General features: G+C 39.8%; 1 protein-coding gene across 1 annotated transcript in view; it reads left to right on the top strand.

Moving 5' to 3' along the window:
* LOC117976769 (putative uncharacterized protein encoded by LINC01387) overlaps positions 1-12,268 on the top strand; it is an 80,466-nt gene extending 68,198 nt beyond the window's left edge. Inside the window, exons 4-6 of the mRNA XM_057300425.2 lie at positions 9,213-9,269; positions 9,848-9,876; positions 10,936-12,268. Coding sequence (XP_057156408.1) covers positions 9,213-9,269; positions 9,848-9,876; positions 10,936-10,945 — 96 coding nt within the window. The 3' untranslated portion in view covers positions 10,946-12,268. The remainder of the gene's footprint in view (positions 1-9,212; positions 9,270-9,847; positions 9,877-10,935) is intronic.
* The last annotated feature ends 1,475 nt before the right edge of the window (positions 12,269-13,743 follow it).

Genomic DNA, 13,743 nt, shown 5'->3' with positions numbered 1-13,743 from the left:
GAATTGAAATCAGGGCTAAAATAATACATATTATAAATGACAGAAACACCTCAATTGTCTGGGAATAAATCTCAGGGAAAGAGGAGAGAAACAGGGGGTCAAATCAACTGAAGAACAATTTCCTCCCAATCTGTTGGACTATCAAAGCTATTTAACATGAAATGGCTAGGGACCTGATCATAATTAGAGCTATTCACTGCTAGGAAGCTTGCATCATCATTTAAGACATGAATAAATGAGTCTTGGTATAATACCATGCAAAGAAAAATTTTAAAACCTCGACAGCATTTCAAGACAATTAAATTTACATTTTATGAATGGACAAAGAGGAAAATGTTAATACAGAAAAGGCCATGGCCACGCATTCACCTTTGGGTCCACTTAGCATTCTGCTCATCAAGACACTTGTCTTTGGAAGATTGATGACTGGTTGATATAACTTCAAATAAAATAAGATTTATTGCTGGGTTCTGATAAATGCCTTCGAAATGCACAGGGAAAACCACTATTTTATTTGTCTATTTTCTCATACTTAAACAATATAGTTAAAAAACAAAAGCCTGCTATGACAGGAGGAGAAGGAAACAAACAGAGTCCGTTGAAACTTTCAAGCTAAACATTCTGCCTTTAAGAGAGTAGGAGTGTTTGATGGTCTTCCAAACACAGGGGCTACAAGGAGAATTGGCTAGAAATGATTAAACTAGATGTCTATGCTTTTCAGTCTTAAGAAGAGACCATCCACACATACTTTCCCTGAATTATAAATTTTATTTTACCTTCCTCCATTTCCTAAGGCTTTGATCTATCCTCTACACCTCCTAAAAATCATTTAATATGTATCGAGGAGCGTGCAGGTACAAAAATGGACTGGCTGAGTGGCAGAGAGATGATAGCAGCTCCCAGCAGAAATGGCTCTATGCTTTCTGAGATCAACATTTAACACATGAATAAGAAGGCTGCAATCCATGACAGGATGAGTCTAGAGGGAATAGAGGCTTTCACTTACCCTGTTCCATCATGCATGGGCAATTTTATAGCCACAGACTGTGTTTAAAACTTCTAAGCTTATCTCCACATTAGTAGTTAGAAGATCCATTATTTGGCTGCTTCTAAAAATAGGTGTTTTGTTGTCCCTCAACTATAAACAGGTTAGCCTATACAGGGGAAAGCACTGTGATAGAATGACCCTCTCTGAACTTCCCTGGTGTAGAACTAGAGCAGCTGAAATAGAAGAAAGCACCACTTAGAACCACATGTCAGGAGCACGTCAATATTCTGTCCATATTTTCAGAAATGCAGCTTGCCCTTTGACAAGCTAAGGAACTTAGCTGCGTGTTTTTACTTAAACTCTGTCTTCCGAGCCATCCTTGTTCCCTCTTCCTCTCTGAACAAAGATTTATTGAGGGTATATTATGTCCCAAGCAATGTGCCAGGGACGAGAAAGGTCATATGCCCTAATGCCAAGTGAATGGGAGCATATTTCAGGTCGTCCTTATTGTCATCTGATGCTCCACATCACTGGTGGGTTAGGTATGTTTGTCCTTGTTTACATGGAAGGACATAGTTCCAGCTGTATTGCTGAAGTTATGGAATAGGAAAGCATTCTGAAGCCTGGGCTTTTACTACCCACACCTCCTACTTTATCCCCTCATCCCATCAAGTCAGGCATCAAAGGTTGCCTATTCACACCCTTTAAGTCTCCCTCCAATCCATTCTCTCTTCCCTGCCAGTCTTGAGTTTCGTTTCTTATTATTGATTCTGGAGACTGAGTATCTCCCGTTCCATCTCCTCTCTCTCCTTTATTCGGCCTTGCATATGACCACCACAGCAATCTCCCATTGGCAGCAATGGAGGAGGCATTTCTTTTCCAATTGTCCAGATTCTCCTTGATGTGGCCTAATTTATCATTCCAGTAGAAACTCTGACTGCCCTCTAACAGGCAACACAATGCTTGCTTTATCTTTAATCGCATTGTCTTTTTTCCCTTTTCTGTGCCTTTCTTCGTTGGATTCCTATCTTCCAGTGACTTGCCCACCCAAGTTAGTGCATGGCTTCTGGTCTCCCGGAATCCTTCATACAGACCTCTCTTACAGCACTTAGCACAAGGAATTATACATGTTGCTCGTGTTTCTGTCTCCCTATTAATGCAATATCAGATTTTTAAGAATAAGAACTTTCTATTACCAGCCAATGACAGAGTCCCTGGTTTAGAGTGGCATTCAGCGTATGTGAAGAAATCCCCCAATATACTAACTGAGGAGTCAGAACTCAGTCAAAACAGCATTGTTTTTGTAACAATGGGTGCTTTAAAAAATACCACTTCTGAGGACTGGGGACAAGATGGCCAACTAGATGCAGCCAGGAAGTGCTGCTCCCACTGAGAGAGACCAAATTATTGAGTAAACCACCATAATTTGAGCAGATCTTTGGAGAAAGATGTTGAGAGTGGATGAGATGGCAACACTGAAGGTGAGGCTAAAAAGGAAGGAAGCTGGGATCTCTGCACAAGGTACCTGGATGCCAGGGCCAGTTCCCGACCCCAAATGTATCCTGGGAAAGGGATGAGTGAGGGAACTGAAGGATGACTCACTCTCATCACAGACCTTTGGGATCCTAGCTACAGGTGACCCTGCCCCCCCGATGGATGTGTGAGCTGGCAGGGGTTTCTCCCAGGAAGCAGGCAGAGACAGGCCTTTGGGTGGCATGGAGCCTGGAAGCTCTTGCACACTGGGCAACTCCAGGGGAGAGTGGCCATAAATGCTCATCCCCCAGGGCTCCCCACTCCCATCAGGGAGGCATGGACCCCAGCTGACCTCAGAGCCGGGAAAGAGTGGGGCCAGCTTCCCTGTGGGACTGGGGTACAACTGCTCTGAAAGGCCACCTGCCTGCCGGCCCCTCCCAGGGTTCATACCTAGCCACCTTGCAGAAGCAGATGCACAGTGCAGCTCCTGCAGCTCTGCCGGTGTTGCTGCACTTGAGTATTTTCCTGGTGGCCCAGGAGCACATCAGAGTCCCTAGTGCAGCCAGAACCCAAACCCAAGCTACAGGACATCCTGGTGCCTCCAGGGCTGCAACACGCAATGTGGGAGTACAAAGCAGAGATCTGTGGCTGGCACTTGAGTGAGAGAGGAGCTCCCCACCCTCAGAGCACTTAGAGGGGCGAGATGCATCGGTTCCTAGGCCAGGGCAGGAGCAGGGCATGCCTGTCTCCACATGGTGGTCTAGAAAGAATGTGGCATATCTCCCTGCTGCAGCCTCTGCCTAAGAGGGGCCTGTGGCTCAGAAAACCTAACAAAAGAAACAGAGGCATAGTGTCGGGTATCAGAGGGGCTCCCTAAAGGCTCAGGAGTGGACCTGGTGAGCACACCTGTGAACGTGAAAAGGACAAAAGAGCTGCATGGCTGGGTATTAACCTAGCTACTGGCCACTATTCTTAAGCTCCATTGACTAGATCACAGGCCAAACTACAACACGAAAAATTTATCTTGCTAATATATACAGCCATGAAACCAAGTGCAAGAATTCACACATACATGAAGATCCTGTACAGAGCCGTGACCCTCTGAAAGCATCCAGAAATGAAGCCAACAGACTATACTCAACTTACACCACAATTAAAGGAACACCAATACCCCCCACCCCAGATAAGAAAGAATCAGCACAAGAACTCTGGCAACCCAAATAGCCAGAGAGTCCCCTTACCTTCAAGTGAGTCCACTAGCTCCCCAGCAATGGTTCTTAACCAGTCTGAAATGATTGAAATGATAGATGTAGAAGTCAGAATCTGGATGGCAAGCAAACTCACTGAGATTCGGGAGACAGTTGAAACCCAATTCAAGGAATCCAAAGAACCCATTAAAACAATCCAAAAGCTGAAAGATGAAATAGCCATTGTGAGAAAGAACCAATCTGAACTTCTAAAGCTGAAAAACTCACTATAAGAATTTTATAACACAATCAGAAGTATTAATAGCAGAAGATACAAGCAGAGGAAAGAATCTCAGAGCTCAAAGACCAGTTATTTGAATCAATTTAATCAGACAAAAATAAAGAAAAAAGAATTAAGAAAAATGAACAAAACCTCTGAGAAATATGGGATTGTGTAAAAAGATCAAACCTATGATTCACTGGCATAGCTGAAAGAGGAAAGAGAATAGGCAACTTGAAAAATATATCTTAGGATATAGTTCATGAAAATTTCCTTAATCTTACTAGAGAGGTTGATATGCAAATCCAAGAAATACAGAGAACCCCAGCTAGATACTATAAAAGATGACCATCCCCAAGGCACATAGTCATCAGATTCACCAAGGCTAATACAAAAGAAAAAAATCTTCAAGGAAGCTATAGAGAAGGGTCGGGTCACATACAGAGGGAATTTCATCAAGCTAGCAGCAGACCTCTCAGCAGAAACCTTACAAGCCAGAAAAGATTGGGGGCCTATTTTCAACATCCTTAAAGAAAAGAAATTTCAACCAAGACGTCTATATTCTGCCAAACTAAGCTTCATAAGTGAAAGAGAAATCAAATTCTTCTCAGACAAGCAAATGCTGAGGGAGTATATCTTAACTAGACCAGCCTTACAAGAGGTCCTTAAGGAAGCACTAAACATGGAATCCAAAAAAATGATACCTGCTACCACAAAAACACACCTAAGCACACAGCCCACAGGCACTACAAAGCAACTATGTGATCAAGTCTACATAACAACAAGCTAACAACACAATGACAGGACCAAAATCACAGATATAAATACTAACCTTGAATCTAAATGGGCAAAATTCCTCACTTAAAAGACAAAGTATGACAGGTTGCATAAAAAACAAGACCCAACCATCTGTAGTCTTTAAGAGATCCATCTCACATGTAATGGCACCCACAGGCTCAAAGTAAAAGGAAGAGGAAAGACTTACCAGGCAAGCAGAAAACAAAAAAAGAGCAGACATTGCTATTCCTGTATTAGATAAAACAGACTTTAAAACAATAAAAATTAAGGACAAGGAAAACATTCCATGATGATAAATGGCAAAATTCAACAAGAAGCCTTAACTATCCTAAATATATATGTACCCAATATTGGAACACCCAGATTCATAAAACAAGTTCTTCTTAGCCTACAAAAAGACTTAGACAACCACACAACAATAGTGGGAGACCTCAACACCCCACTGGCAGCATCAGACTGATCATCAAGGCAGAAAACTAACAAAAAAAAATGGGACTTGAACTTGATACTTGACCAATTTGACCTAATAGAGATCTACAGAACATTCCACCCAACAACCACATACATTCTTCTTATCTGCACACAGAACATATTCTAAGATTGACCACATGCTAAGTCATAAAGCAAGTCTCAATACATTCAAAATAGTTGAAATCACACCAAGCACACTCTCAGACCACAGTGCAATAAAAATAGAAGTTGATATCAAGCAGATCTCTCAAAACTATAAAAATACATGGAAATTAAACAACATGCTCCTGAATAATTCCTGGATGGACACTGAAGTTAAGGTAGAAACAAAAAGTTATTTGAAATCAATGAAAATAGATACACAACTTACCAAAATCTCCAGGATGCAGCCAAAGAAGAGTTAAGAGGAAAGTTTATAGCCCTAAATACCTTTATCAAAGGGTTAGAAATATCTCAAATTAACAATTTAATTGTGCACCTGAAGGAACTGAAACAAAAAGAATAAACCAACTTCTAAGCTAGCAGAAGAAAATAAATAACTAAAATTAGAGAACTTAATAAAATTGAGATGCAAAAATTTCTACAAAAGATCAATGAAACCAAAGTTGATTATACAAAAAAAGTTGATAGACTGTTAGCTAGATTAACAAAGAAAAAAAGATAAGATCCAAATAAGTACAATCAGAAATGACAAACATGACATTACAACTGATTCTACAGATATACAAAAATCCTCAGAGAATACTATGAACTCTATGCACACACATTAGAACATTCAGAGGAAATGGATAAATTCCTGGAAACGCACAATCTCCCAAGATTGAATCAGGAAGAGACTGAAATACTGAATAGATCAATATTGAGCTCTGAAATTGAGTCAGTAACTTAAAAAAACCTACCAACCAAAAAAAGCCCTGAACCAGATGGATTCACAGCCTAATAGTACCAAATATATAAAGAAGAACTAGTATCAATCCTCCTGAAACTATTCCAAACAATCAAGGAGGAGGGACTCCTCTCTAACGTATTTTATGGAGCCAGCATCAGCCTACTGCCAAAATATGGCTGACATGACAAAGAAAGAAAACTTCAGGCCAACATCCCTGATGAACGTAGATGCAAAAATCCTCAACAAAATCCTAGTAAATTGAATCCAGCACCAAAAAGTTAATTCACCATGATCAAGTAGCTTTATTACTGGGATGCAAGGTTGGTTCAACATATACAAATCAATAAATATGATTCATCACATAGCAGAATTAAAAGCAAAAACCATGTGATCATCTCAATAGATGCACAAAAAGCTTGCAATAAAATCCAATATCCCTTCATCATAAAAACCCTCAACAGACTGGCTATAGAAGGAACGTACCTCAAAATAGTAACAGTCATCTATGCCAAACACACAGCCAACATCATACTGAACAGGCAGAAGCCACAACCCTTCCCCTTGAGAACTGGAGCAAGGCAAGGAGCCCACTCTCCCCACTCCTATTCAACATTGTACTGGAAGTCCCAGCTAGAGCAATCAGGTAAGAGAAAGAAACAAAAGGCATCCAAATAGCAAAAGAAGTCAAACTATCTGATATGGTTCTATACTTAGAAAACCCTAAAGACTCTATCAAAAGACTACTAGAACCAATAAATGATATTAGCAAGGTTTCAGTATGCAAAAGTCAATGTACAAATATCAGTAGCATTTCTATACACCAAAATGTCCAGGCTGAGTCAAATCAAGAACATGATCCCATTTATAATAGCCACAAAGAAAATGAAATATCTAGGAATATAACTAACAAAGGAGGTGAAAGATCTATACAAGGAGAACTTCAAAACACAGCAGAAAGAAATCAGAGATGACACAAAAATATGAAAAAATATCCCATGCTCATGGATTAGAAGAATCAATATCTTTAAAATGGCCATACTGCTCACAGAAATGTACAGATTCAATGTTATTCCTATCAAACTACTAACATTATTCTTCACAGAATTAGAAAAATCTATTCTAAAATTCATATGGAACCAAAAAAGAGCCTGAATAACCAAAACAATCCTAGGCAAAAGGAACAAAACTGGAGGCATCACACTACCTGAGTTTACTCAAGGCTTCAGTAACCAAAATATCATGGTATTGGCACAAAAACAGACCCACGGACCAATGGAACAAAGTAAACAACTCAGAATTAAAGCCACACACCTACAACCATCAGACCTTTGACAAGGCCAACAAAAACAAGCAATGGGGAAAGGACACCCTATTCAATAAATGGTGCTGGGATAACTGGCCAGCCATATGCAGAAGAATGAAACTAAACCCTTACTTTTTACCATATACAAAAATTAACTTAAGATTGATCAGGCTGGGCATGGTGGCTCATACCTGTAATCCTAGCACTTTGGGAGGCGAGGTGGGCGGATCACAAGGTCAAGAGATTGAGACCACCCTGGCCAACATGGTGAAATCCCATCTCTCCTAAAAATACAAAGATTAGCCTGGCGTGGTGGCACACTCCTGTAGTCCCAGCTACTCAGGAGTCTGAGGCAGGAGAATCACTTGAATCCAGGAGAAGAGGAGGTTGCAGTGAGCCAAGATTGCGCCACTGCACTCCAGCCTCGGCGACAGAGACAGACTCCATCTCCAAAAAAAAAAAGAAAAGATTGATCAAAGATTCAAATTAAATGTAAGACCTCAAACTATAAAAATTCTAGAGGAAAAGCTAGGAAATACCCTTGTTAACATTGGCCTTGGTTATGAATGTATGGCCAAGTGCCCAAACAAGATTGTTACAAAAACAAAACTTGACAAGTGGGACCTAATTAAGCTAAAGAGCTTCTTCACAGCAAAATAAACCATCAACAGAGTAAACAGACAACCTATAGAAAGGGATAAAATATTCACAAACTATGCATCTGACAAAGGTTAATATCCAGAATCTATAAGAACTTTAAACAAATCAACAAGCGAAAGATAAATAACTCCATTAAAAAGTGGGCAAAAGACAAGAAAAGACACTTCTCAAAAGAAGACATGCTAGTGAACAACAAATATATGAAAAATGCTCATCATCACTAGTAATCAGAGAAGTGCAAATAAAAACCACAGTGACATTTCATCTCATACCAGTCAGAATGGCGATTATTAAAAAGACAAAAAACAACAGATGCTGGCAAGGCTGCAGAGAAAAGGGAAGGCTTATACACTATTGATGAGAATGTAAGTTAGTTCAGCCACTATGGAAAGTAGCGTGGAGATTTCCCAAAGAACTTAAAACGGAGCTACCATTTGACCCAGCAATCCCATTACTGGGTATATACTCAAAGGAGTATATGTAGATCATTACACCAAAAAGACGCATGTACTTGTATGTTAATCGCTGTGATACTCGCAATAGCAAAGACATGAAATCAACCCAGGTGCTCATTAATGGTGGATTGGATAAAGAAAATGTGGTACATACACATCATGAAATATTATGCAGCCATAAAAAAGAATGAAATCATGTCTTTTGCAGCAACCTGGATGGGTCTGGAGGCCATAATCCTAACTGAATTAATGCAGAAATGGAAAACCAAATACCATATGCACATGTGGACATAAACATGGGAACAATAGACACTGTAACTCCCAAAAGTAGGGGGAGAGAAGAAGGCATGGATTGAAAAACTGCCTATTGGGTACTATGCTCAGAACCTGGGTCCAACATACTCATGTAACAATTCTATACATGTACCCTCTGTATCTATAAGTAAAAACTGAAATTTAATTTCAAAAACATTTATTTTAATATTCATAATAACTCACAGGAAGTGTGGTATCATATAGTACAGAAAATCAATGGTATATTTCCTGAAAACATAGAATTATTCATCCTAGCTCCTAGACTGTAAATATCACTTGAGTTTTGGCTCAAATAAGTTTATCTTTAATCAATAACAAGCTGTTGGAAAGAAAGAATGGATAAATGAACATGTGGAATTTAATTGCTTGAGATGTTTACTTTCCTCAAAATAGAAGCGAGACAATGAACAGGACAGAAGTGAATTCATTGGCCAGACCCTCAAACTGTTGGTGAGTATCACCACCAAAGATCTGCGGGCAGTGTGTGTTGGGGAGTGTTTAATAACCAGCTCTCCAGGATTAAAAAAAAAGCCCAATTTGTGGTATTTGCCAATTTCCAAAGTGTAAATACTCCTGCTATGCTACCAATGCAGTCACTGAACATGGAGTTGGGAACTGGATCCAGCCAACTCCAGCATACCAGGCCCAGTACTGCAATGGCCAGTATTGCTACAGTCTGCTGTGCACACATTGGAAGCTCCAGAAATCCCCTTTTTCTGCGTGTTGTCATTGTCATTATTTGTTTGTTTTGGTTAAGAGGTTGGAGTTTAATGTCAGACCAATCTGGCAGGAACACTGGCTCTGCCATAGAGGTTTGATGCTGGGTAAGTTGCTTAAACGCTCTAAACCTGGGCCTCCTCATCTGCAGATAAGACTGGTAAGTCTAGTGGCAACCTTATAAGGTTGTTAGAGAAACACATAATACAAGCAAAGAGTTTTACTAGTACCTGGCACTTAGTGAGTGTTTAGCAAATATTATCTGTTGATGATGATGATGCTAATAATAACATTCCTTGGTTCTCATGCAGGTGAAGAGGAACGTTTCCTTGGAATTAAGGTACTGAGTTTTGGTGTTAGTGTCATTTGGTAGCTTCCTGGCTTGTTCCTTTTGGCCTCTCCATGCTGCCTGTTACTGTTTATCAGACTAATCCTGAGATCCCTTTTGTCTCATTCTTCATCTCTACGTTCTGTGGATCTCTGGGCACTGATTTGTTGCACCGATTTTGTACAACAAACTTTTGTTATATATATTTTCTTAGTTTTGACTTTCATTCACTTGGCTAGTCTCATCACTGCCCAAATCCCTTGATTTGGAAGAGTACTCTAAACATTTTATCAAAAATATACAGCTGATCATTTTTTTCTGAAAAAAAGTCATTCTCAGTGGTTATCATCATTTTCCATTTTTATCAACTCTAATCTTTAGAGTCTCTATGCTATCTCATTTAATCTCTAGATAGGTACGACTATTCTCAATATATAGTTGAAGACACTGAGGCATACAGATGTTAAGTAATTTGCAATAGGTCACACAGCTTGTGGGAAGTTGAAATGTTTAAAATGAGATCAGAACCTTGGTAGACTTGCCTCTGCAGCCTGCACTTCCTTCGTCTAAGCTCTATTCAGCCCCTATTTATAACTGTGGTAAAATAATTCCGTTCTGAAATATGCTTCACATTATATGGATTCAATTAACTGCAATCTGATGTAACTCTAAAATCTTCTATTATGATATTTTCCACTTAGAGTTTGTTCTCTAGCATTTTGTTACAGTTAGAATCATCAAGCAGCTTATTAATGATATAATGAGTGACTAAGTGGTGAAGGAATGGTGAATAGAAAGTAAAAAGAAATTTAAACCATGTTCTCATCAGCAGACATCAAAGGTCTGTATCTTATCCATAAATTGAGTTGAAGATACAATAAGAGTATCAGCCACAATAGACATTAGGTAGACTGAACTTAAGATGTTCTTGTGCTATGTAAAACATGCTTAATTTCAAAACTCAGAAATTGCCTAATGAAAAACATAACCAGTAAGAGGTGGGGAAAGTCCATTTCTATTATTGGAGAGGAACAGAATACAACTATTAGCAATATTCTTGTTTCTTTGCAGCTGCCGCTAAGTAAAGGTCAAGGCACGGGGCAGCTGGATGTCCGTGTGGATCCTGCAAATGGAGAGGCTCTGCTGTGGAAACAGAATGGAACTTAACCTCAGCTAAAACAGTGGTGGAGAGCAGAGTGATTTTCTAAATAATTAAGTTTTTTCTTTTACATACATTAAGCCATACACACAGCCTGAGGCACTGACATTTTAATTATTTTAATCAGTCTTTGATGACCTCCTAGGGTTTGAGTTTTTTTGTTTTTTTGTTTTGTTTTGTTTTGTTTCCAATGGAGTCTGGCTCTGTAGCCCAGGCTGGAGTGCAATGGCGCGATCTCAGGATCTCGGCTCACTGCAACCTCCACCTCCCGGGTTCAAGCGATTCTCCTGCCACAGCCTCCCAAGTAGCTGGGCCTACAGGCACGCACCACCATGCCCTGCTAATTGTTTGTATTTTTAGTAGAGACAGGGTTTCACCATGTTAGCCAGGATGGTCTTGATCTCCTGACCTCATGATCGGCCCACCTCGGTTTGAGCTTTTTTGAGGAACCCAGTCATGAGTTCCAACTGCTCATCTTTGCCTGACCCTCTAGTCAAGGTCCTGCTGTGCTAGTTCTTTTTCCCCCTACATTTTCCCCAGAAGACTCAGAGCCTACTGTGTAGCAGGCACTGCACCAGGCACTTTGCTATGTTTCCTCTTTAAATCTTCTCAGTAACCCTATGAAGGAGGTCTCCTTTTACAGTAGAGAGAGCAGAGGTGCCAAGAGATTAAGGAGGTTGCTTAAGGCCAAAGAGCAAGGACCTGGCAAACTTGAGATGGCTCTTTGGATCTGTACATCTGTGCACTTGTCTTTGCAAAAATGTTCATTGGCCACCACCAATTTTCTTACCTGACTATAGGCCAAAGAATGCACGTTTTTTATATTCTGCATAAAGTTTACATTCAATTTCTTTTCCAAATTTTTTTTAAAAGACCTTAGGGAGACATCACAAATTTTATTTCTTTTACGTTTTTCTCTCATCGAATCTCTTTCTTTCCCTCTTTGACAGCTTTATTGCATAGGTTTAAGTAGTCTCACTACCCGCGAGAATTTGATAAGAAATCAGAGATAATAAATCTCAAATTGAGAAAGCATTCATGGCCCATTAGTCATTTTCTAAGTAAATAGTTACTCCTGGAAATGCCATCATCCTGGAACCTACTTCTTCACAGATGAGACCATATGAGCAAATCCATAAAAGCATTTTTGGCCCTGAACACTCAGAGGAGAAGTATGATGGGGTGATGCAGAAATGTTCTTAGAATTATCAACATTTGTTACTGTAGAATAGCCATAGTTTTTTACATTGGGAATACTCATGTGCCAGAAGAAAAAGAATGGTTATTATTGTACAACACAAGAAAGATATTTAAAATAGAAGGGGATCCGACTATATCTTCTATACGTTATCTTGGCTACTAATGCAACTTCATGGTTGGGTTGTGAGAAGCTATGCTTGGTCTTGTTCTTTAATATTTAATAGAACTCAGATTTTTAAAACTGAAGAGTTAAAATGGGTCCAAGTAAAATAAAATCAAATAGAGTAACATCTTTATTGCAAAAGATTATTTGTAGTGTAGACTCATGCACGTGCATGCGTACACACACACACACACACACATACATTTTTACAGCTTTATTAAGTGGGAAATGTTATCAAGGCATGACTAGATCCTTGTGACTCTTTTTGTTTTAATCTTACACTGTTAAACTCACAAGAAACTCTCTATGCGCCCATTTTAAAGGAGGGGCAGTGGTGAAGGTGAGAGGGGTTGATAGTCACTGATTGCTAACTGGCAAAGTTGCGTGAATTCTCTTTGTTTACATTTTCTAAATGTCAGCAATGTGCCCAATTCCCTGTTCTGAATGCTGCTCCCAGCTGGCTGCTTTACAAGCACAGGGTGTACATGAGTAACAGAGACAATCTCAGAAAACCTTGGGAAGTCCAGTTCCTCCAGCTGGCCCTCAGGGTCATTGAAAGTGAAGGCTATAGAGCCAAGGGCAGAAAGCAAGGGATGGAGAAGGCTGATTCAGTGCACTCTGGGAAATTCACAGGGGTGACTTACTAAATGTGGTACTCTGTCTTGTAGGTGCCTTACCAAAAAAATTAAGTAAATCCAATCCCTTCCACCTCCAAGGTCACCAGCTTATTGCAATGCCAGTCACGTGTACTTGTGTTTTATTTACTTCCTTCTTTCAAGTGTTCCCATGTTGAACAGTGTACATATCTTGATCATGCATTTCTTCACTGGTTTAAAAAGCAGGTGTTGGGAACCAGGGGCTACATGCCTTTTATTAGGTTGGTGCAAAATGAATTGTGCTTCTTGCCGTTACATTTAATGTCAAAAATCGCAAAATTACTTTTGCACAAACCTAATACAATCTTGCAGTATAAGTCCAAGGTAGCTCATGTTCCTGTGTGTGTGTGTGTGCGCGCGCACGCGTGTGTGTGTGTGTTGGAGGTGCATGTGTGTGTACCTGCAAATATAAGAGTTTGCTAATACAGCTTTGGAACAACCAAAGAGAGTTCTCAAGTCCATTTAAACCTCAGGGAAGTGAATTTCCTCTGCAAACAGGTAACCAAAACAAATCTGAACTTCCAGAGTTGCAAATACATAGAGTAGGAGGCAGCAATTTAGTTAAAAATCCAAGCCATTACCTTGTGTTTCTGTTTCCTAAGGAATGTGTGCTCTGGAAGAGAAAACATTAGTATCCTATCCATCAAAGTAGGGAACACATTGTTTTATCTCTTTCCCTAGAAGTTTTAGGAATTTCCATT

The sequence above is a fragment of the Pan paniscus genome, chromosome 17, assembly GCF_029289425.2.
Source record: "Pan paniscus chromosome 17, NHGRI_mPanPan1-v2.0_pri, whole genome shotgun sequence".
Classification (NCBI taxonomy): Eukaryota; Metazoa; Chordata; class Mammalia; order Primates; family Hominidae; genus Pan; species Pan paniscus.
This window is presented reverse-complemented; position numbering and strand designations above follow the sequence as displayed.